This window comes from Pan paniscus, chromosome 9, assembly GCF_029289425.2.
Source record: "Pan paniscus chromosome 9, NHGRI_mPanPan1-v2.0_pri, whole genome shotgun sequence".
Lineage (NCBI taxonomy): Eukaryota > Metazoa > Chordata > Mammalia > Primates > Hominidae > Pan > Pan paniscus.
The window spans coordinates 9,917,074-9,941,352 of record NC_073258.2 but is presented as its reverse complement, the minus strand read 5'-3'; the positions used below and the strand labels follow the sequence as shown (position 1 = coordinate 9,941,352).

The 24,279-nt window shown below is 48.3% G+C and overlaps 2 protein-coding genes and 1 pseudogene across 12 annotated transcripts in view; 2 read left to right on the top strand and 1 right to left on the bottom strand.

The window, feature by feature from the left end:
- The window catches only part of PPFIBP2 (PPFIA binding protein 2), a 144,175-nt gene that overhangs the window by 117,825 nt on the left and 2,071 nt on the right, over positions 1-24,279 (bottom strand). For 2 of the 11 annotated variants that reach the window (XM_055095182.2, XM_055095184.2), the window contains exon 2: positions 2,981-3,102. The exons of the other annotated variants lie outside the window; for them this stretch is intronic. The gene's annotated coding sequence lies outside the window, so the exon portion shown is untranslated. The remainder of the gene's footprint in view (positions 1-2,980; positions 3,103-24,279) is intronic. 11 annotated transcript variants of the gene reach the window in all.
- Positions 15,503-22,055, top strand: LOC129393324 (transcription factor NF-E4-like; annotated as a pseudogene).
- LOC103786176 (proline-rich protein HaeIII subfamily 1) overlaps positions 22,940-24,279 on the top strand; it is an 82,232-nt gene continuing 80,892 nt past the window's right edge. The window contains exon 1 of the mRNA XM_063607981.1: positions 22,940-23,069. Coding sequence (XP_063464051.1) covers positions 22,940-23,069 — 130 coding nt within the window. The remainder of the gene's footprint in view (positions 23,070-24,279) is intronic.

The window sequence follows — 24,279 nt, the reverse complement described above, 5'->3', positions numbered from 1 at the left end:
GGGGCTTCTTCAGTGTTTTAGCTGAAGTCCTTCGTTCTACCTGCTCAACTCCCACTCCTGTTTTGAGGCCAAATTCCATCATCATTATCTCCAAGGATCCTCTCCCATCCATCCCCCAGATGGAAGTGACTACTTCTGACTGGGTCCCCCTCGCCACTCCCAGGACAGACTTCTCCAGGGCACTTTTGTCTAAGTGGTAAGGCCCTCACAGGCAGGCCCATATCTCTGACCCCGGAGCTCAGCTCCCATTCTAAAAGGGAGAAAGTGAAAGGAAACAAAGAGGTCACCGGTCTACACTGGCAAGGCTCTCAGCGTAGCAGTTCAAGTTGTCCCCACCTTCTGCCCAGGGCCACAAGCTGTACCTGTCCTCCACAGGTCCTATAACATCCAGAGGTCACGACCCCCACAGGATCAGATCTGACAGTGGAGAGGAGAAGCCGCACACCTGGCCTGTGAAGACAGCTCCTCAGAGCAATGGCAGAGCCCACAGACACTGGCTTTATATCACAATGAGGGACAAGGCCATGGTGCTAAATTTCCCTCAGGACAGAGGAGCCCAACACAGCGAGATATCCTGTCAGGACAAAGAGGAGCCATAGCAGGACAGAGGGGCCAGGCTGCTGAGAACGTTGCTATCAGAGTTGCTGAATGCCTTTAGTGAATATCGGAGTCTAATAAAAGTGAAGAGGCAGAGCTTTGTTTTCTTTTGTCAATGAATAGAAGCTTAAGTAGCCTAAAAGAAGCTGAAGAGGAGAAAATAGAAGAATGCCACTGAAGGTGAACAAGCATGCTTAACTGGTCCCCATCTAATCATAGTAACTCCTAAGAGCAAACATTTGTTCAAAGCTTTACAGCAACAAAAATATTTGGCGCATACAAGGTTCCTTGTTTCAACCTAAACATCCTAGATCAGGCTGTTCTGATTAGTCAGTTAAGCTCAGGCCAGTGGGGGCTGAGATCTGTCAGAACTGCAGAAAGGGCCCTGAATCTAGACACAGGCTGGCAGTGCTGGGTGGTGGCAGGGGATGAATGCAATATTTCTTGCTTAGCGTCTTTTTCCCGCTATACCAGGTTAGTGAGTTTTATGCACCGGGTATTCCCAGCCACTCCCTGTCAGGCGAGTTCCAGGATATCCTTAAGAACATTTGTGCTGGAGCCTAGTTCTGCTGAACCCACTGGAAGGATTCCTTTTGCTTTCTGGTCCTTCCATTGAAGACACAGCCCAAGTCCTGTCACATGTCCCTGCTCCACCACCAGCCTCCTTTGGCAGAGCCAAGCCCAGATGCTTCCACTTAAGCATTCCCAAAAAGCTCGAGCCCTTCTCACCAAACCACAGCCCTTTAAGCAAGGCTCCATGACCCCAAACAGCATTTCCAGCAACATATCACAACAGCAGGGCATTCAGTCACAAAGCTGCACACTGTCCTCTAAAGAAGGCAAAGAGCAGCACCAGGCACTGAGACCTCACCTCCGGGTGCCCCGAAGTCAGACTCCCTCTGAGCCTAGCTGTCCCACAGTCTCAGCAGCGACATCCTCCTCCTACTGGAAATGGCAAGCTTTTTAAGAGAAACACCACCCCAAAGACATGAGAATGAGACACCACGAGCCCAGCCCACAAGGAGGAGCGCAGGGTCTGGCCAGGAAACGGGTGTGAGTCTGAGGTTCTGATGGCTCACACCCAAAAGCACATCTGACCTTCTGGGCTTCAGGAACACTAAGAAGCTGATGTCAAGTTTCCTTCACCGTGTTTGCTTGATGTTGTTGAATGCTTGCTTCACCCTCCTCTGACTCTTCTCACCTATTTCTGCCTTTGCTCCCCTCTCTCTCCAAGCTGATCCTTTTCCCAACTCAAGCACTGATTAGGGTAAACCAGCCACAACAATCTTGGTGACCAAGGCCATGCCTTAATGCCAGGTCTGTCAGAGAATGGTTTGGGGAGATGCCAAAGGTCAAACAGTGCAGGTACTCCAACAAGGAGAGGGATTGGGGAGCGGGGAGGGCAGGGAAGCGAGGCAGGGATCTGTGCCTTTGGGAAGAGTTGAGATGGGGAGCCAGACAGCATCCAGGGAGCAGAGCATCACCAAACCCCATCAGTGTGCCCTTCAATACTGTAAGACAAGTATATCAGTGCCCTCATGGGGATAGGGCCCACCGTAGCCACTTAGAGAACTTTCGGAGAGGAGGCTCTTTCCCTTCCTTCTGAACCGCTCAGAAAGAGTGGGTCTAAGAAGTAAATGTAAATGAGAGTCTATCCTTCAAGGCTAAGATGTGAAGAGCCAGGACTAGGCAACAGATAACTCACACGTTCTAAGATTTGGCTGCCTGCCCTGGCCACACAGCCATTCACAATAGATCAAGATGATGGTGAATTATTTCGTGCCTGTGCAATATCCACCTGTGTGTAAAAACGGCCTGCTCTGGGAGTTCACAGGTTTCCTGTCTCCTTTGAGAAGCTGCTGCCTCTGTGGGGGGGAAAAAAAGTGTCCTCATTTTTGTTTTCTCATTTAATCTTCAAGGGGGTCCTGTGCGGGATATAGTACAATTATCAGCCCTGTTTTACAAAGATGTAGCTCAGTGGCCAGAGAGCAGGGGAATAGTGACAGCGAATGAAGCTGCCCCAGCTTGAGAAGGGTCTCTCACCTGTCACCCCTAGAACATGGCCTGTAGCCATTAGGCAATGACAACCACTGAGGGAGCCACCTAGAAGCCACCCACTCTTCCCAGCAATAATGTAGGAGGAGGAGGCGGGGACCTGAAGGAAGGATCCTTCTCAAGGAGCTCAAGGATCTCTCTGGATTCCGCTCCCCAAGTATAACCATGGTCTGCCAGCCTGTCCCTTCTACCTGCCCACTTCAGGTCCCCACCTATCCCCTCCCTTCCCACACTTCCTTGACTCCATTTCCTCTTTCACCATAGCCCTATTCTGGACAACGTGGAGGCTCTCTCCCTGGCTCTGTTCATCAGAGTGTAGAGTCCTCACCTCTCTCCAGCTTGAACGTGCTCCTCAGCTCATTCTACCTCTCCGGTCACAACTTACGCTCACTCTCCCTCTGCCTGGGGAACCACGTTCACATGTCTCTTCTTCCTTCTGCTCCTGGGATGCTAAACAACACATATGGTTCCATCAGACATTCATGCGCCTGGGATCTCTAATCTCATGTTTCTTCGTGTCAGACTCCCTCTGCAAACTACCATGCATCTTTCTTTAATGAGAAACAAAACCACTTGATTCCCCTTCTCTCATCTCTTACCCTCTCTTCACATGCTGTCTAAGAGTTGCCCCTCCTCCCTGTGACCCCTAATCTTCGATCATCACTGAGATCCAACCTCTCAATTATTCCCCCTCCAAACTGAATCTGCACTCTCTCCCTCTCCTGCTCCTTCCTCTGCTATCCTAGAACATGTCCTTTGACCCTGCACCCTACTGTTATTATTCCGTGCTTCCCCTTTGCCTCAGAGCCCCACTGCCTACCTCCCGTGCTCTCTGACACCCCCAGTGGTGGGACGTCACTCATCCGTGTGCACCCGTGCCACGCTCTCATCCAGCCAGCCGCTTGTGTTCCCATTTCCTTAAGAGGCGGTCTAGGGTGGGGTTAAAAGCCCAGGCTGGGGTTGGACTGCCTCGGTGACAGCCCTGATTCTGACACTATATGTCCCAGGGCAAGACACTTAACCTCTGTGCCTCAGGTTTCTCATCTTTAAGATGAGGATAATAATAAAACTGCCTACCTGAAAGGGTGGTTGTGAAGGTTAAATGTTAACAGAGTAAAGCGCTTAGACTCGCCATCAGTCAGCGTTTGCTCCAGTGCCTTCTTTGGCATCTCATCAGTGGTGACACTCTCCTCCTCTGGCATTTGGGAGAAGCGCTCTCCGGGTCCCTCATTGAACTATGCAGCCTGCATTCACCTGTCATGCTTCCCCACCCTACTCCCCTCCCCTGTGAGCCACCAGGTCTCTGTGGTCTCCCCCTGCAGGGATGCTCTTCTCCATCTCATCCTTTCCACTCCTACTGCCCAGACTGTGTTCAGGTATTCAGAACCAGGGCACTGGAGAACCTCCTCTCACCTGAGTAACACCTGGCCTCTCCCACAGCAGTCCAAACGCATGAGCTGGCATCCAAATTGGAGCCGACCCGAAAATGTCCTGTTCTCATGATGGTAATTATAATGGCTGCCATTTATTAAACACTCACTTCTACACTGAGCTAAGTTCTTATATTTATCTCATATCTCAATATTTATAACTATTATTATCCCAATTCTACAGATAAGGAAACTGAAGCTTCGAGAGGTTAAGTGACTTGGTCAAATCACACATCCAGGAAGCAGTAAAGATAAGATTTGAATTCAGGCAGTCCAACTCCAAGGTTATGTTCCTAACCACTACGCTGGACGCACTTCCTCACTGAGCCTGACCTGCTCCTGGGTTCCTGATACCCCAGCCGCAAGAGAGCATCCTTATGCCATTGTGCCTTTGTCATGCTGTTTCCTCAACTAAAGTCCCCTTCCCCAATCTCTGTCCATCAAAACTAATTTTTCAATGCTCAGGCAAGTTTTCTCTATGACAGGATCCCCACCCCTGCCTGTTGAAATGAATCTTGGCTGAGACATGGAGTCCCACCTCCATTTAGTTTCTGCTTCATGTTGTCATGGGCAAGACCCAATGGGAGGATACTAACTTCCTCTCTTTCCAGGATTTCCTCCCCTGGGAAACAGCTCAGTATCTGATGGTGGAAATGAAAGAAGGAACTGAGCATGTGCAGCTCAGCCCATCCTCCCCTCTCCCTAGAGCCACCTTGGCAAAGGAAGTGGCCTGCACCAGAAAGAGCCTATGAGGTCCCATCAGGGCCTGTAGTGATGCACCTGCAATGCACATGGTGCCTTCTATTTGAGAGCATGGCTCCCCAGCAACCTGCAGATGATGCTGTAATTCATTTTGCCAGGTAGGGTAAGGCCAGGAAGGCGGTCTGGGAAAGCAGGCATTTGCGTTGTGGCCACTGCACAATGCCTGCCAGAGTAAATTAAATTGGTGTCTGGCTTATGGACTAGCCTTGTCAGGTTGGTCAGTGTGAATTAAGCTCTGGGCAACAAGCCCCTCCCAGTGAATGGATAAGGGTATCTGACCTGTGGTAGTCCTTACCTCCATTCTCTCCCCTGTCCACACCACACCTGCCCCCACAGCAGACAGAGAGCCTCATGCCCCTGACAGGACCCGGTTGGCAATGTGCCTCCTCAGCCCCAGAACTTACCCTTCAAGGGAAGCTACCCTCATTTTCCTTCTTACAGCAAAGAACACACATGCATACACACAATTTACCTCCAGGGAGGAACAAATGGACATGAAATCATTTCATTGCCTCAACCGGATCATAAACAGATTCAGAGAAATGCTTCAAATGCAACCTCAAAGTGAATATTTCCAAAAAGCTTCATCTCAAAAATTGCCCCCCTAAAAAATAATACAAGCAAGAGGTTAAGCTAAATGATGGGTAAGAGGATGCATTTTACTATTTCTATTTCTGTGTACATTTGAATTCTTTTTATAGTAACAGGCTAACCCAAAAAACCAAACCACCACCTGGGGATGTGGACTTTTCAGGGCAGGGGGCAGAGAATTCTACTTTCCCTTCCGGCAGAACTGAGATTTGAACCTAAGTTCCTGATGACTCATTTGGTGCTCTTTCTACAGTGCCATTCAAACTCCCTGAATAGGTCCTAACATTCCACCAAACTCTCCTTACCTCTCACCTCACCACAGTTTAGAACCTCATCATCTCTCAGCCAGATTGCAAAAGCTGCTTCCTCTGGGCTTTCTACCTCTAGCCAACTTCCCTGCAATCTGTCTTTCTTTCCCTGTGCAGGCAAGGCGTGTTCCATGGAGCTCATGACATGCTCCTCTGCTCTCAAACATTCCTCGGCTCCACAGTGCTTTCAGGAGAGAAGCTGCATTTTGCAGCTCTGCCAAAGTCCTCTAATACAGTTAACCTTCCCCGCTATAGTCCTCACCACTCTGAGTTCCAGCTTCACTGGACCACGTCCTACCCTCGCATACAGAAATACCCCATTTTCTGTACTTCCTCTACGTGGGTGCTTTTCTCCATCTCTACTTTCAAATCCCACCCATGCTAAGGCCTTATCCAAATGACCACTGCCAGAAAACCTTTCCTAACACCATTACCCCTCATCCCTGAAGGTGCTGGATGCCTCAGCTCTGCTCCTGTCATATCCGGTACACACCTTTATCGTCAGAGCTGTCTATATTATTTATGAAGATGATAATAATTTGTATTATTTCTCAATGTGTCTGCCTCCCTGTCTAGATTAACTGCTAGAGAGCAAGGAGTATGCTCCATTCACCTTTCTATCCTCAGAGCCCAGCAAAGAACCTGGCACGGGACCTTCAGTAAATGTTTGTTGACACAAAATGTTAAGTGTTTGTGTATCTGAGTGGAAAGTGAAGGGAGGCTGGGCATGTAACCTTGGCCAGCACTCTGAAAAAAGGATTGGGGGCTATCCATGACAGCCTCTCTCATCGAATTTTCTCCACACCTGGGGTCCCTTCTCTCTTACAGCCAGATATTCAGAGGTGAAAGCGTCTCTACCATAAGGGGAACTTACGCTTGGGCCTGGCATGAGTGAGAGACATAACTGATGGATGCAATTGTATTCCTGAAGGACCAATGAGAAAAAAGGATGTCACTTCCCCTAATAGATAATAAAACCAGGCACTTCTCCCTATTCCATTATTTTAGAATGCTAAGCAACAAGAAAAAAAAAAAACAGATATGAATTGGTAAGTTTTCTCTATTAGCTGGAGCGTGCATAACTTTTGCCTATAGCCAACTCCCTCCTACGAGCCTCCCTGGCTGCCTGCTGAGGAATAGGCCCCAGAATTTGGCAGGCTGGAGGTAAACACTAATTGAATTAATCAAAATGTATTCTGTAATTTGAGCCTTCATTTCAACATTTGTTGAACAGTTTAATTTTGATTCAATGCAATGCTTTTCCCCTTGCAATAAAAAAGATTAAGTCAGTAGACGACCAAAGAATTTCTTTAAAGACAGGCCTGAGTGCACTGTCAACAACAGCCTGGCCTCTGCCTCCATCAGAGGAGAAGGAGGCTTCCCCCGAAGGCCTGGGCTGGAGGGTATTAGCAGCTCTGTGTTCACTGGAGTTCCAAGGGCCACACGGGAGCCAGATGAAGACACTGCACAGAAACTACTGCTGCCAGAGAGCCTGACTACAAGTAAACAGCTCGGCCTGGAGCTGAGCCTTTGGACGAGGCCAGTCAGGCTTCCTCCACTAGCTAGCTGGGTCCACCATCCTCTCCTGGTCCCAAGGTTGGCAGGATCAGTAGTAAGTGCCTCTCGATGCTTCACCATGACACTGAGCCTTGTTCAATGAGGATTTTGGAAACACCCTGTTATGAGCTGAATTGTACCCACACCCTCAAAATTCTTATGTTGAAGTCCTAACCCCCAGTACCTCAGAATGTGACTATATTTGGAAATAAGGTCTTGAAAGAGGTAATTACATTCCAATGAGATAATTAGGGTGGGCCATAATCCAATAGGTGGTGTACTTAAAAGCAGAGCAGATTAGGACACATGGGTACAGAGGAAAGACCATGTGAAGACAAAGGGAGAAGGCAGCCATCTAAAAGTCAAGGAGAGGCTGGGCATGGTGGCTAATGCCTATAATCCCAGCACTTTGGGAGGCCGAGGTGAGTGGATCACTTGAGGCCAAGAGTTCAAGACCAGCCTGGCCAACATGGTGAAACCCCATCTCTACTAAAAACACACACACGAAAACTAGCCGAGTGTGGTAGTACATGCCTATAATCCCAGCTCCTCAGGAGGTTGAAGCAGGAGATTCACTTGAACCCAGGAGGTGGAGGTTGCTGTGAGCCAAGATCGTGCCACTGCGCTCCAGCATAGGCAACAGAGTGAGACTCCATCTCCAAAAAGAAAAAAAAATTAATAAAAAATAAATAAAAGTCAAGGAGAGTCCCCAAAAGAAACCAACCCTGCCAACACCCTGATCTTAGAGTTCTGGCCTCCATAATTGTGAGAAAATAAATTTCTGTTGTGTAAGCCCCCCAGTACTTTGTTATGGCAGCCCAAGCAAACTAACACACACCCCCATTTGATCCTACACACGCAGCTGGGAAAGTTATGGCAAGAAGGCAGCCTCCTCTCCAGGGCTGTCGGCCTCTATCCTGACCCGCTGGTGTTCCCCTTCCCTCTTAATCCAGGAGAGACTTTCTTCACATCCTCAGACCTTAAACCACATCAAGGTAAGCACAGTGCCCAATATTCCTTTATCTGTATTCTTTGTAAGTCAGCTCTAAGTCGAATCCCACCTCTGGACCGAGACCATTTAGTGAGGCCAGATTTTAGGATGCTACAAAGAGGAAACCCTAAGATCCTGCAGCCTGACCAGATGTCAAGCTGCATTCAAGGGCCAAGAGCCCTGGGCCCAGCTATCTTCAACTCAGTTCAAAAGCTCCAGCATGTGGGGAGGCAGGGGAAGGGTTGGTCCTTAACCTTGGCTTGCCAGTCACAAGATATTTGCCACTTGGATCACTTCCCTCCCCTAAGAGTTCAGAGGCCAGAAAGTGGTTTAGGGACTTTCCCAAGAAAAGTGATCTAGGAATCCCCCACTTGCACAAGTGTTCCTGCAGGCCAAAGACAGGCCTGCTGGAGAATGACACTGTACTAGGTAGCCCCTTCCCTGCAGGCCCAAGTGGTCTTGCTCCTGGAAGTTTGTTAGCTGGACTCCAGGGGAGTGGGAAGGTCTAATGATCTCCTGGGACCTCTCTCCCATCTTTCTCAGCTCTTCCTTTCCATAAAGCAGAGTCTTTATTCCCCTATAGAAGATACCCAAACAGTTCCTCAGAATCAAAGGAAAAAGTGAAAATTACAGAGGTCTATGTGACTCCAAATGGCCACAGAAAGGGTAGTATAGACGCTGGGTCCCCATACCCCCAGCCCCAAGCCTTCTGAGGCTCCTTTCTTCCCAAGTGAGGTGCTTCTTCCCCTGAAGAAAGAGAGGAGCAGCATGCAGCAGAAAGAGCCCAAGCTTTGTCTTAGTCTGTCCAGGCTGTTTTAACAAAATTACCATAAATTGGGAAGGTAGCTCACAAACAATGGAAATGTATTTCTCACAGCTATGGAGGCTGGGAAGCCCAGGATCAAGGCACCAGCAGAGTCAGTGTCTGGAGCAGGATTGCTTCTTGGTTCACAGATGGTGCCTTCCAGCTATGTCCTCACACGGTGGAAGAAACCAGCTAGTTCTCTGGGACTTCTTTATAAAGGAACCAATCTCAAGCATGAGGGCTCCACTCTCATGACCTAATCACCTCCCAAGGCCCCACCTCCTAATACCATCACTTTGGGGATTATATTGCAACATATGAATTTTTAGGAGACATAAACATTCAGACCATAGCAAAGTCAGACAGATTTGGGCTTAAATCCTTGCTCCACTACTTATGAGCTGGATTCGTTTTTTGCCTTGGGTAATATGGACATTAACCTCTCAGGTTACTATGTAATGGATATAATATCTGCCTTACACAGGGTTAGTCAGAGGGTTAAGAAAGAGGACAGAATAAACTACCCACCTCAGTGCCTGGCCCAGTAAGTATGTAACACTCTGCCTCTCCTCATCAGAGAACATGTTCCCAACTGTACTATTCCAGAAGATGGATTTGGCCAAGACCCTTCATCAGGGCCTAAATGTTGGGATCAGGGTTAAAAAAACAACAACCATGATGTTGAGTTCCTTTGAGAAGTTGCCAAATCTCTTGCAGGTAGCCCCCAAAGTGGCAGACCCTGGGATATAGCAGCTCAAACAGCACACATGCTCCAGGTTTTCTGCGTCTCTCTAGCAGTACCTGACAAAACAGAGCAAGGTCAGGGCCACAGGGCCTTCCAGAGCTGAAGGTTTCCTAGGGATCACACGGCCACTGTTACAGCCCCTCGGTTCCTTCCTCAGCCATTCCACGAGGGTCACAAGGTGACCTGCTTAGGAACAGTGAACAGGCCGAGTTATGAGGCTCAGGGGCCATCCCAGGGGCAGGTACCTGACAGAGAAGACACTGCTGGGGAAATGGATTTTGGGAGGCCTCAAACATGGAGGCTAAAGCTGAACTGGGCTCTGTAGGGTTAGGGAGGGGAAGGGCCAAGTCTTGACCACGTTCATGGCTGTCTGGCTTTGTCCTCGGTGCAGCAGTCCCTGGCTCCATGCACTGGTATCAAGAGAGCCCATAATAACTCTAGAGATGGCCTTGAGAGAAGATGGCTGAGCCGTACTGGTATCTGAGAAAGGCCTCCCGGTTATTCTCAGTGGACACCACACTCTTTGGGGACACCTATAGCCAGAACAGGCAATCACTCCAGGAATTACTGAGGGAAGGTTTCCATATACAATGTGTAACAGTGATGTAATGAGGTGCATTTTTCATGGTGCCGATAAGATCTGTCTCATTAACTCCATTTCCCATTCAGCTGTCACTTGGCTTATCTAAAATTCTCTTTTAAATATAAATCATAACATTTGAGGACTGAATTTGTGACCCTGGAAGAGCCTTTAACGGGTTCTCACAGTGCACCTTATTAAGTGGTAGGACAAGGAGGTAGAGCTTCCTCCCACATTGTCTCCTGTTAACATGAAATCCTGAGTCACTGCAGCCCAGATGCTCCCCCAACTTCTTCCTCTGAATATTTCCTCTGTCTTCTCAGTGGTTACTATTGCCTCGCAGGTGGTCTCAACTTTTCTCTCCCGGCTGAGGAAAAGCCTCCCATTAGGAAGTCTGAAGGACCCTGGGTCCACCCTGAGGACAGAAGCAAGGCGTGGCCACCAGGGCTAGATCTGAGTTCTGAGCTCCAGGAGGAAGGCCAAACTGGATGGAGAATTGGGCCCTGGGCAGACCTGCTCAGCAACAAAGACTGGCTGACTGTACTAGATATACGCATAAGAACCCCAACTTGAGCAGACAGTCCCTACCAACACCCACCTGCTCAGAGCTTGAACATGTTATCTGTGAAAACAATGTTGTCCTTTCATGCAGGTATCCCAGCACCCACTCTACACCCCTGCATGGGCAGGCTCTCAGCAAATGCTTACTGAACTGTATCGGTCCCTCCTCTCAACCCCTACAGCCCCACCTGGGTTACTGCCCACATTTCTCTGACTGTTACCCTCATCCCACCCTTCCGACCCTCTTGGAGTACCACTCTTGCTAAACATCTCTTAGGGCTGACACCTTGGTATCCTAAACAGGTAAGGTTGGTTGTAGGTAACTTGTTACTAATGATAGAAGCTTTTTGTATAAATTAGAGAAGATTCAGGCTTATCTTGCCCCATTCTAATATACTTTATTGAAGGGATGAGAAAATACTGGAATTCAGCCAGCAATTCAGAAATTGCCTATAGTGGTCTGGGAGTAACAGTTTCTATTGTAATGTGAAAACTGCATTTAGGAAGTTAGAGATTAACTTCCTAAATATATATGTGTATGCATGCATATATATGTATTAGAACTCAGATATGCTTTGTGACTATCTGGCCATGTCCACTAAGTGCCTCTCAAAGGTTAATGTGGTTTGCCATGTACCATCTGACCATCTTCCTGCCTAAATACAGTAAGAACAGGTCTTCACTGTAAATTTAAGACTGCATAATCTGGACTCTAAACATAGTGGCAAGATTAAGTGGAAAGAACAGAGTTTGGGGTCAGGCAGCCTGGACATCAATTTTATTTTGGCCACTCACCACCTAGGGAACCTTGAGATGATCAGGTATCTTCTTGAAGCCCATTTCCTCCTCAGTTAAAGCCCTGAAAGGCTGCTTTGAAATTTAAGTGAGCACAGACTCTGTGCTCAATGCCTGGTGCATGATGGGTACTTCATAGATGGTAATTTCCAATCCCTGGTGCCCTATTTAACCTCGTTTACTCCTCAGTTCCAGCCAAATCATGCTGCCAGTTGTTTTCCACAGGTGCCCCTTAATTGGCATTACTCATGCCTTCCTTTGTGCACTGCTGTTCCCTCTGCCAGCAATTCCCTTCAGCCCCATAGAAAAGGGCAACTCTGGTCCCTGTCTTTCCTTCAGGACACACCTCAAATGCCACCTCCTCAGCAAGCCAGGCCCCCCCAACATCTTTCTCTGAATATTAACTGTATTTTCTCAGCAGTTACTACTATCTGTTTGAGTAAGGGGGTACATTTCTTAAGTTCCATTCAGTCAGGGGACAGGTCTGTTCATCTTGTGGTCCCATCATCACCATTCTCAGCATAGACGATGGTTCAAAAATTATTTAGAGACTGAAATAATAAATACTGTCACAATCCTACTGATTCCACAGTACCTGAGAAGTATGCTCTACCTCTGCTGCTAAAGGGTAGGTTTCCTCAGATCCAATGGGCCAGTTCTGACCTTGGGGTTCCATGGCCACTCTTCCTACCATTCTTGCCAGACTCCCTCCCTGCCACCCAGACCAAGATATCCCGCTGCTCAGACATCCACGTTGCCTAACCACAGCAACTCTCTCCTCCCATACACCACACCCCACCCAAAACCTCAGCCTACTTGAATGAGGCCCTGGTACCCACATCCTTTCCTTGCCTCCCCTCCCAGGGATGGAACCTTGCTCACTCTATGGCCCAAGCTGCAGACAGTCAGACTTCCTAGGGTATGGTAGGTATAGAAGGGAGTGATCCAGGAGGACATTCTTGTGACCAGTGTCCTCCTGGATCACTCCCTTCTATACCTGCTATGCCCTCTAGGATGCTGTGAACCCAGCTGTCTCACACCACATACCCTGGTTCTCCAGGTCTCAGGATGGTGTGTTCTCAAAATCTTCAAGGGGTGGCAAGTGAGTCTAAAACAGCTTTCAGGTGGTTGGGCCAAGGTAGGCATCAGCAAAGAATATACACAGTCCAGTCACTTCTTGGGATCATAGTCTCATTTTCAGCCCACAAAGACATTTGCTCAGAGCCTTTCCCCTCTCCCAGCCCTTGTCACTAAGTGGGATGTTCAGCCTGCGACTTGGGATACAGAAGCTTCCGCATAGCCATGCCGGCCTAATTTTTTGTATTTTAGTAGAGATGGGGTTTCACCATGTTAGCCAGGATGGTCTCAGTCTCCTGACCTCGTGATCTGCCCACCCTCGGCCTCCCAAAGTGCTGGGATTACAGGCGTGAACCACCGCACCCGGCCGCTTCTGCACAGCTTTAAGGCTGCTCTTTCCCCAGCCTCCCACCCTCACTCCAGCCTACATCTGCTGCAAGTCATTTCTGCTCAGAAGCCACCAATTATTCCCCACTACCGACAGGGTAAAGTCCAGCTTCTTAGTTTGGCATTCAAGTTCCTTTTCCCTTAGAGTTCCAACTTCTTTCTTTGACTTTTAATAATGGGAAGAGTCCAGCTAAGCTGGTTTCCTTATTATTTCTTGATCCCACTTCACTCAATTGGGCTTCTATGCCTTTTACTCACTTGACTGACCAGGGATCCCCAGAGAGCCTTTTCTTCCCAGCTCCCCAGGATCCCACCCCAGTTGGTTGATCCACAAAGCCTTCCCTTTGCCAAAATCTTACAGCACTTTAGTTAGATCTATAACCTTTCAGTATACCTTCCTCCCTGTTATTTCATAAACTCCTCTCTAGTCAATACTGCTTGAACAATACCCTTTGCAGGTAGACTCCAATATCTGCTCTAAAACAGCTCTTTGGCCCTAGAGACAAGCTTGAGTTCTTTAAAATTTCTTACATTATGTCAAAGTAGAATCTGCCCCGTCTTTAGTTTTCTTTGACATCACTACCATAGGCCTTCATCTCTGCCCTCTGAGCAACAAAGAACATGCTGCCCACCTTGCCCACCTGAAAATAGCAGTCATTCCCCCATATCTTCCTGACTGTCCTTGGGCCCCTCCAAAGCTTGTAAGACAGGGATACCAGCTTTGCACACTCCAGGTGTGGCCAGTCTCAGCCAATGCAGGGAAAAGATCCTCTACCAAGGTCTAAACCCAGGACTTCAATTAATGTAGCCAGGCTAAGCCAATGTATTGGGCTTTTCCACATAGATGGGTAGGACACTCACAGAACTGATTTTCAGGGCCTAAGGGCAGGACTTTGCACTTAACCCTGCCACGTCTCATCCAGCTGGTTTGGACTCTGCGCTGTTTGCTGCTTTTGTCCTGTACGTGGGTGACCAGCCACCTGATTCCGGGCTGTTCTCTACCTTGTCATGTACTTCTGCCTCCTGGAATTTCTGCTCACCGCCACCATGGTTGCCCTTTCTGTGTCATACCTGGAAGCCCAGAGCATGCAACTTCCCACCTGAAATTTCAGGATAAGCCCTCTGGATGATCTAAATATCTCTTGATAAATGATTTCTCTCAAGCTTCCTGAGACGGGAATAAAAGGATTTACTGACTACCTATGATGTGCCAAGCACTGGAGTCAACATTTCATCTCATTTAATTTTCACAACCACCAAATGAATTGGCCTATTATTGTTCCCATTAAACAGATGAGGAATGTAAAGCTCAAAGAGGTAAGTAAGGAGACTTGCTCAGAGGAGCAACAGCAAATTTGTGTAGAGCTATTTTAATGGAGGACTGTCTGATTCAAACCCTCCACTCTAGAGCTACCAGGGTCCTCAGGATTTAGAGAGGCCAAGTCCTCATGCTGGAGAAAACCTCCTGCCTGCCATGATAGAATGAGGGGGCAGGACAGGCAAGAGGAGTCAGTTTCCTCATCTCCACAAGCAGAACAATAATCCCTGCCCGGGGCATTGTGCCGCACCAGTGAGCAGGCACAGTGAAAACCCAGACAGACACACAAGGCTGTTGTTGTTACCAGGTGAGCACATGCATCCAAGAACCAGATGTCTTGGCTGGTTGGTCGCAGGAAGAGCTTATGTAATGAAACTTTTTCATGACATCCAGTCAAGGTCAGGTGTCAGAGTCAAGAATTATTCCTCTGCCTTGGTGAAATGTTGAATTAGAAGAATCTGCTATTCCTATCCCAAATCAATTTCCACCCCCTCAGGCCAATCCACTCTCCCACCCCACCCCTTCCCTTTTCTGCCCCCATTGCTCATAGAATTTGGAGTTTTGAACACTGAATTTGAAACCACACATCCCAATGTGCCTGATCCTGATCTTCCCCAGTCCCCATCCAGTTTAGCATTTATGTGCCTACTTTCACTTTCAAAAGTGTTCAGTTCGGACAATAAATTACATTAAATCTAATACTCTGGAACCTTCAAAAGTGTCTTTACTTCTCTGGCACCTGTTTCCCATAAAATGGGAATAACACTACCCTGACCTCATGAAACAAGCCATTTGTCAAATCCACCAAAGTTGGAAGTTCTGCTCTATCCTTTCCTGTGGAAGAAACTTTCTGTGGGGCCAGTCTACACCTCCACTGCCTCCATGAAGCAGTCCAGCATTGAGCTAGTTATTTGTGCAAAAACCTCTTTGATTTGGAGGGAACATGGATTTGTGTGTTGGGAGAAGGAAACTGTTGCCCCTGAAGATAGAGGCTTTCTTGCCTAAGCAGGCAAGAAAGAGGTAACCCATTTTTGGTCTTCCTAAGCTTGAGCTGTGGCTCTACCCCCTCTCTGTCCCCCTTGTCCCTATAACAAACCTCTTGATTCCTACACAACTCTCTCTCTCTCTCTCACATACATGCACAGACACACACAGACACACACACAGAGTTGTCAACCAAGTAGTTCCTTTTGGCAGAGTTCTCTGAACCTTTTGCCAGAAGCAACTTGGAGAAGTTTGCTAAGAAGGCCTCTTGGGATAATCAGTGCAGTCACAGGAGTGGCCCTCCAGGTCAGAGTGAGAGGCCCAGCTGCATGTGATGGCTGCATTTCAACTATGCACACAAGTCACTGTGGAAGTGTAACTTTACACTGGAGGGCAGGGACAAGAGTATCCCCACTAAACACACCTCACTGGCATCCCTAAGCAGGCGGAGAAATCCTGAGATCTGGATCACCTCCTTCCCTATTCCCAGAAGGAAAGAGACATACCTGAAGCAGAGCCACCTGGGAACACCACAGCGACCATAGGCCTGGGAAGAGGCAATGCAGGATCTAGTCCCCATAGCCTCCCTTGGGCTAATAAATCCCTTCCTGGAGATGCATTAGTGGTTCCTCCACCCACCTACTTCCTAAGAAATGGGAAGTGCAAATCTACGTCTGTAATCTGTGCAATTTGTGGCTGTCCCTGACAGTTTACCATGGGTAAGCAGGCTCGTGCACATATTTTGGCCTTAATCTGAAAAACAGAAACAAAAAACCTTCAGAACAAGATGAGGTATAAACTGGCAACACCCTACTACAAAGCTCAAAAGAGAAAGGGAGTCTTGACAAGTTTTCCTTCAACGTTGGCTCCCAGTATTTTTGTGTATATGTTTTTATTTGGCAACTACCACATCTCAGACAATAATCCAAATGTTTCACATTCATAAACCTAGCTCTTCCTCAAGAAATAGAAGTGACCACTGTGTCAGCGTCCATGACAAAGACAAGACTCCATCCTGGGAGGCTGGAGGCTGAGGAGCCTGGCTGGGCAGAGGTGTGTGGAAGGGAGGGGTGAGGAGGATTGAAGAACTCCAGCCTCAGGGCCACTGAGTCTCCCGACAGCAGTGCAGATTCTAGATAAGATCCTCACTCCTCATCGGACAGCTGTAGCCCTCATCCAGCCATCTGAGTCCCCGATCCTGACTCTACACCGGACCCTGCTTGGATGAGGTCCTCATGGCTGGTTGCCTTCCCTAGCTAGCTGTTCCCTCTACCCCCATCCCCACTCCAACACTATAAGAGGCAACTTCTCATGAACTGGCTGGATGTGCCCTGAAGTCTGGGTAGAGGAGGTGTTTGGGCCTTGGAATACAACTTCCCATGGAATTGATAAATTGATTGGTGGTTACATTCCCAGAAGAAAATTAATACACGTGCCCACATTGAGCATAATAAATATAAGTGCGCTGATACCCTAAAAGTACTTCATATCTCCCATCAGCCCCACATACAGCTAGGCCACAGGGCAAAAAGGAGGCCTCATGAGCCTTCGGGCCCCCATGGCATTGGCAACTAGCAGACATTTCCCATCTGGGTGCTTGACCTATAAGACTCCAGCCTTAGCTGTTCTGAAGGCTGAATTCACCCCAAACCTGGTCTCATTCCCATTTTTCATTGCCTAATGGAATCTCCATCTCGACCTTCTGGCAGCTCTCCTCTGGCTAAACTCATGTGCTACAGAAGATAGAAGCCCAGGCCATAATGCCAGTAGACCTGGGTTCTACAATCAAGAGCTAAGTGATCTTGGGTAGGTTTCTCTGGGCTTCACCATCCTCTTATGGGTAAACATATAAAGGGCAAGCAAGAAACTACCCGAGGCTCCCTTCTGATTCCGAAAGAATCAACCACTTTCATTTCCCTTCCCCCTTCCACTAAGTTCCTCCATGCTTTCATGCTACTAACAGTTGCCTCATTCTTCTCCCAGCAAACTAACACACGTCAGTATCCAGTTTGACGCTTTTCTCTTTCCCTCAAATACAATCAGTCACCAAATCCTGCCGGATTTCTTGGCATGGTCACTCGCCTCTGCTCCCTTCTCTCTATTCCTACTGCCATTGCCTTGATTTAGGTCCTGAGCTACCTCAGTGGGTTATTCTAACAGCCTGTGCTCATAAGAAGTTCCTCCCTGTCCCTCCAACCTGCCCTTCCCAGCCAGAATCATCCTGAACAGTTTTACCACGTCTTTTCCATACTTGAGTATGGAACCTTTAATGTCATCAGAATAAAATTTAAATTATATAGCTCCAACTTTCAAGGCCTTCCATGATCTCTTCCCAGCCTGAGACTCCATATTCACCTCTCCCAGTGTCCACCCAACCCCCTGACTCTAGCCATATGGGCCCACTCTTCACTGGGCCTGTCCTTCCTCCCAGTCTTTCAGCTTCTGCTCCAGTTCCTTCTCTCATCTACCATATGAAATAACCAGCCCCTTTCCCTCTTTACTGAGGTAAACATTGCAAAGCCAGCCAGCTTAAGGCCCATATCTACCACAGACTCCTCCTGGACATCTGCTAAGTGTGGGGCCACGCACAAGAGCTGATACAGCCCTAAAGCAGCTCAGAGTTTGGAGGAATATGGACAGAGACATAGACATAAAGTGATGAAATAGCATAGCAGATCTTTGATTGATGCGATATGTATGTAACAGAAGAGTAAAAACGACTTAGGGGCAAGGGAGCTTCAAGAATTTGATCTATATCCTGAAGGATTAATAATCTTGCAGAATAGAGACAAAAGGGCTTTCCAGGAAGATAAAATAGTGTATGCAAATGCAGATAGGCACAAAAGAATAGAAATTACTCAGCTTCTCAGTTTGGGGAACAGTGGAGAGGCAGCTGGAGAGCTAAAGTAGGGCCCACCACTGTAGAGATTTGAATGCCATACAAGGATGGTATATTTTATCCTATCAGAGAGACAGTCCTATTCCTTCTGTGTCTAGGCGTCTCATCTACAGGTATGTTAGGGATCATGATTACTATGCAACATAGAACAGGGTGGATTAAAAGCATCAAGCACAATGAATGCTCAGCTTTCAGTGTGCATAAATGTGTACATATGAACATGACAGAGAGAGGAAGTGAAAGTAAGAATAACCAGGGAGAACCAAGCCAAGGACCTTAAGGCAAACAGAAATCATACATTTGCTGAAGACAAAGCTCAGAGTCAGCAGTCCCCTGGAACTTGAGGCACTAAGGAGATCTGGGCCTAAAGCTAAACAGATTATTCTAGGACAGCCTCTTTTAGAGGATTATTTACCAGATGAGTGAGAGATAAGAATGAAGCTTGTGAAGATCCACAGTCAAACAAGACTTGGCTTTAAGGGTATATAAAGGATAAAGCCCACCTTTCCTAGAACTACATAGATTCCATGAAGACAGAGACACATAGGTGCCATCAAGCATTGGAACCAAAGAATGATACTAAGAAACATAAAGTCCAAGGGAAGTGGAGCTCCTCTGAAGAAGAAGGACGCAGGGAAAATAGTGACTCAGGAATAAACAAAGCTGCCAAAAGTTTCAGCCTAGTTGTGCCCACACCAAATGGGGACTGAATGTCACATCTTGAATGGGGATGAACAGGCTGTAGAATGGAACAAATGTTATCAGTTGTGTTTATATTAGTGCTTCCTTCTTATATTTTGCATTAGGATATCCACCAGAGGATTTCAAACACGACAGCATCATGAACAGATTTGCATTTCAGGAAAAAAAAAAAAAAAAGATCTTATGGCCAAGTAAAAAACCACTTCTAAACTGAAAGATTCTCCCTGGGGTCTGAAAGGTTGAAGAGATAAGTAACTCCTCTCTTCTCAGGCCCAGTCCCAAGGTGCAAGGCCACTTGTGCTAGCAGCGTGCGTCAGCAAGACAGCAGAAGCAGGAAGAGAGCCAGCCGGAAGATACCTACCCTGACCGGAAGACACAAAAGGGAGGCCGTCTGGGTACCACGTAGCAGCTACCTCAGACTGAGACACTTCTTGTTTACAGGAGACTGTAAAACCCCTGCCCTGTCCTCATTTGGTGCTGATGCCATTTTAGGCCTCAGCCTGCCTGCACCCAGGCGCTCATTAAAACAGCATGTTGCGCCATACCGCCTCGTGTTGTCTGTTGGAGCGCTCTCAGGGTTTGAACCAATACAAGAACCTTTCATCTGGTGCCGAAACCTGGGAGGGGCTCGGGTCTGTGTCCCCCGTGGACCTACCCCTCTATGCTGGAAAGCAGGCCACAGCAGCTGGACAAAGGAAGCTCCTTAGCCTCCAGTCGCCTCTCTCTGCATGCAGATCAGTCACTGATCTCACCTACTGGTAAGTTTCCCCGGGGAACCTGGTTAACAGGGAAAAACCTGCTCGGCCTCTCTTGGTTTCTCTGGTCCGAAAATCCATCGTTGGTCCAAAAAGGCTCCAGCGTGTGCCAGGCACTCGCTGATCATCTGGTCTTAGGGGGACACCTCTAAGCCATTTGATCCCGTTCCAGGAATGAAAAAGGCAGTGGTGACGATCGCTCCTTTTATCGTCTCCGTCTGGCTGTCCAGGACTGTCTCCTTTTTCCCTGTTCTCCTGTGCCTACCCTTCATTATGGGAAACTCCCGGTCCTCCATTCCAAAAAACAGCCCTCTAGGCTGCCTCATAAAAAACCTGCAAACCTTAGGCCTCAGGCAAGATACCCGCCCTAAGCGCCTTTTCTTTTTTTGCAATTCAGTCTGGCCACAGTACAAATTAGATAACGGTCCAAATGGCCGGCAAATGAAACATTCGACTTTACAGTTTTAACTGATTTAAGCAAGTATTGCCAACGACCGAAGAAATAGGAAGAAATTCCTTATTTCCAGGCCTTTTGGCACTCAGATCACGACCCGACCTCTGCAATTCTTGCTCACCTGTTCAAATCCTTCTCCTCCATTCTCGCAGCCCTGATGGCCTTTCTCCTCCCGACCATACCTCTTTTTCCCCGTTAGATCCAGCAGACTGCTGTCCACTCCTCCCAGACTCTACCTCTCCCTCTCAACCATCTTCTTTCACCCCGCAAGCCTCCTCTTTATCTTCTCGGCCGCAATCTTCTCAGCTGCCATCTTCCCAGTCGCCATCTTCTCAGCTGCCATCTTCCCAGCCACCATCTTCCCAGTCAGCAGTACCCACTTCTTTTCCTACACTGTCCTCTCCTGAGGACAACTCTAGCATTGCCTGTACTCATTCTCCTTCCTCACTGCCCTCTCCTGAAGCCTGTAAACCCATCCCGCCACCTTACGCCCCTATCTGTCCTCCACTGCTTATCAACTCAAACCCCCTTTCCCCTTCAAACCCTCAGCAGGAACGACTTCTGACTTCTTCCTTCTCTCCCACCCATATTCGCTCGAGCGCCATCTTTGGCTCGTGCCCCACCCTCACTTCAGCGCCAGTGCTAGAGTGTCCCCTTTGGGAAGTAGCAAGAGCTGAAGGTATTGTTAAGAGTTCATGTTCCCTTCTCCCTCACTGATCTCTCTCAAATTAACAAAAGACTCGGTTCATTTCCAGACGACCCTACCTCTTATATCAGGGAGTTTCAGTACCTTACCCAGTCTTATGAACTAACTTGGCATGACCTCTACGTTATCCCCTCTTCCACCCTCACCCCAGAAGACCAGGACTGTATCTGGACCCTAGCTCAGGTGCATGCTGACACAATTCATCAACAAGCTCCTGCCAAGCCTACTGGTGCAGAGGCAGTCCCCAACCAGGACTCCCACTGAGATTATCAAGACAGGGCCTCTAGATGCTGCCATCGAGACCACACGATTATGTGTTTCCTTGCAGAACTCAAAAAGGGTGCCCATAAAGTGGTAAACTATGAAAAACTTCCAGAAATCACCCAAAGTCCTGACAAAAACCCAGCCCTTTTTCTCTCTCATGTAACTGAAGCCATGAGAAAATATACCAACCTAGACCCAGCAACCCAGAAGGAACCACTATATTAAACCTTCGGTTCATCTCCCAATCCATTCCCGATATTCGGTGCAAGCTTCAGAAGCTTGACGACGGCCCTCAAACCCCACAACAAGACCTTCTTAATTTAGCCTTCAAAGTCTTTAACAATCATGATGAGGAAAGTAAAAGGCAAAAACAGGCAGAGTTTCAAATGGCTGCCTCCGCCATCAGGGGCCCTGCAGGCCCACGGGGCCACAGCTCCACACAGAAGCCTCCTAGCAATCCACCTCCACCTGGCGCCTGTTTCAAGTACGGCAATGAAAGCCACTGGTCCAGACAATGCCCATACCCAGGTAAGCCCACCAGGCCGTGCCCCCTCTGCGGAGGACCCCACTGGAAGTCGGACTATGAGCGGCCCCTGCAAGGACCGCCCCCATCCCTTCCCGAGCAGGCCAAAACCTCCTACTCGGATCTCATTTGCCTTGCCGCTGAAGACTGATGGTGCCCTGGAATGGATGCCCCAGCAACTACCATCACTTCATCCGAGCCAAGGGTAACCCTGATGGTTTTAATCAACATGGGTGACCTACTCTGCTTTACCTAATTTTTCAGGACCCACCCAGTCCTCCTAAGTCTCTGTTGTGGGAATTGATGGACAAGTCTCCTAACCCCGAGCCACCCCTCCACTTTTCTGCTTCCTGCACACCTTTTCCTTCACTCACTTTTACTTAGTCCTGCCCTCATGCCCAACTCTGCTCCTAGGCAGGGACATCCTTTCAAAACTCCACACTACTCTCCACTTCCACATTCCCCGTAGTACCCAACGCATCAACCCAGACCCCTCCGAGGCTTCTAACTTTCTTCTGCTCCTCCAACCTCCCACCCTAAAACATGCAACCTTTCCTTACCCCTATCTGTAGTTAACCCCGCTGTTAGGGATATTTCCACACCCTCAGTTGCAAAACACCACACCCCTGTCCACATTACCCTTAAAGACCCCACACTATTGAAGCCAATCTGCTCCTCCCAGGCACCACCTCCCAAAAAGCTGAACTCATCACCCTCACTCGAGCTCTCACTCTAGCAGCCGGACAACAGTTCTCTAATTTAGGAGGATTTAAAACCCTGGTAGGGACAGTAATCTTCATCACTTTTTCTCCCCTGTGTTATCCCACTAATAATAAAAACCACTAAAACTCTTGTTGAAACTACAGTTAGCCACCAGACAATTCAGACTATGCTCCTGCTACAACGACACGATGGATACCAACACATCTCTCAAGAATACCCTAAAAATTAAGTTTTTCTTTTTCCAAGGAGCCCACACCACCCCTAAGTCACGCCTGAAGTAGTTATTGAGAAAGTCACCCCTTTTCCCTTTCTACTATAACCAAATAGACAGGAATGAAAGATTCTCCCCGGGGTCTGAAAGCTTGAAGAGATGAGTAACTCCTCCCTTCTCAGGCCCAGTCCCAAGGTGCAAGGCCACTTGCGCCAGCGGTGTGCGTCAGCAAGACAGCAGAAGCAGGAAGACAGCCGGCCGGAAGATACCTACCCCGGCTGGAAGACACGTACCCCTTGAAGATAGAGAGAGGGGCCGTCTGGGTACTGTGTAGCAGTTACATCAGACTGAGACACTTCTTGTTTACAGGAAACTATAAAACCCCTGCCTCGTCCTCACTTGGTGCTGACGCCATTTTAGGCCTCAGCCCACCTGCACCCAGGCGCTCGTTAAAACAGCATGTGGCCCCACACTTCCTCATGTTGTCTGTTGGCAGGCTCTCGGGGTTCGAACCGATACAAGAACCTTTCATAAACTTTACCTTAAACATTACAGTCTAAAGGCCATACCACTCCTCAGGCCCAAAGCTGAATCTTCCCAGCATTGTTTCTCCCTCCTCGCTTCTCATTCCATCTAATCAGTCTAGAGACTGTCCCATTCCCTAGTCCTCTGTCCTACAGATTCTGTCTCTCCGAAGTCTCCCTACCTGTCCCCACCTCATCACTCTCTCAGGCCCAAAATAAGGCCTCATCCCTTTGACCCTGAATCAGCCTCCCGGTTTCCTCTCCGGCCTCGCCGCCCCCGCTGTCTTTTTCCCTTGGACTTTGCTTCCCACCACACTCCCAGAACTTTGCCATTGCAGCAGTTGCCTTCGGGCTTGTCAACAGAATCACCTGGGGGAACTTGGTAAAAACATCCCAGCCTACTTAATCTGAACGTTTTACAAAACTCCCCAGGCGATTATGAGGCATAGCCAGGTTTGCAAACTGCTACTCTAAATCCTTGCTACACATAGGGAAATGATCAGCAAGCTCCTGGGAATCTGTTAGAAACACAGAATGTCAAGTCCCACCCCTGACCTATGGAATCAGAATTTGCATTTGAACAAGATCCCCACAGGATTCTCAACTTTGAGAAGCTCTGCTCTACAGTGTTGTCAGACCATGCACTCCACAAATATTTACTGGATTTTCTCTGTATCAGGCTAGGAATTGGGAGGGTCAAGGACCAAGGTCTTTGACTTTGAGAAGTTCACAGAACCATCAGTCAGTCCCCTGCTGTGCCTTCAGACCAAGTCCAGACTTCTGTACTGGACAGCTGGGACTATTTTCCAGCCTTGTCACCAGCTTTCCTGACTAGCACTTGACATAAGAGCCAAGCTGGACCACTGGCCACTTCTCATGGTGAGTCCATGCCTGCCTGCCCACACAGTTGTCACAGCCCAGGCCACACTCTACCCTTCTCTGCCTCAAAAACCCCAGGAGGGATCCTTTGAGGTC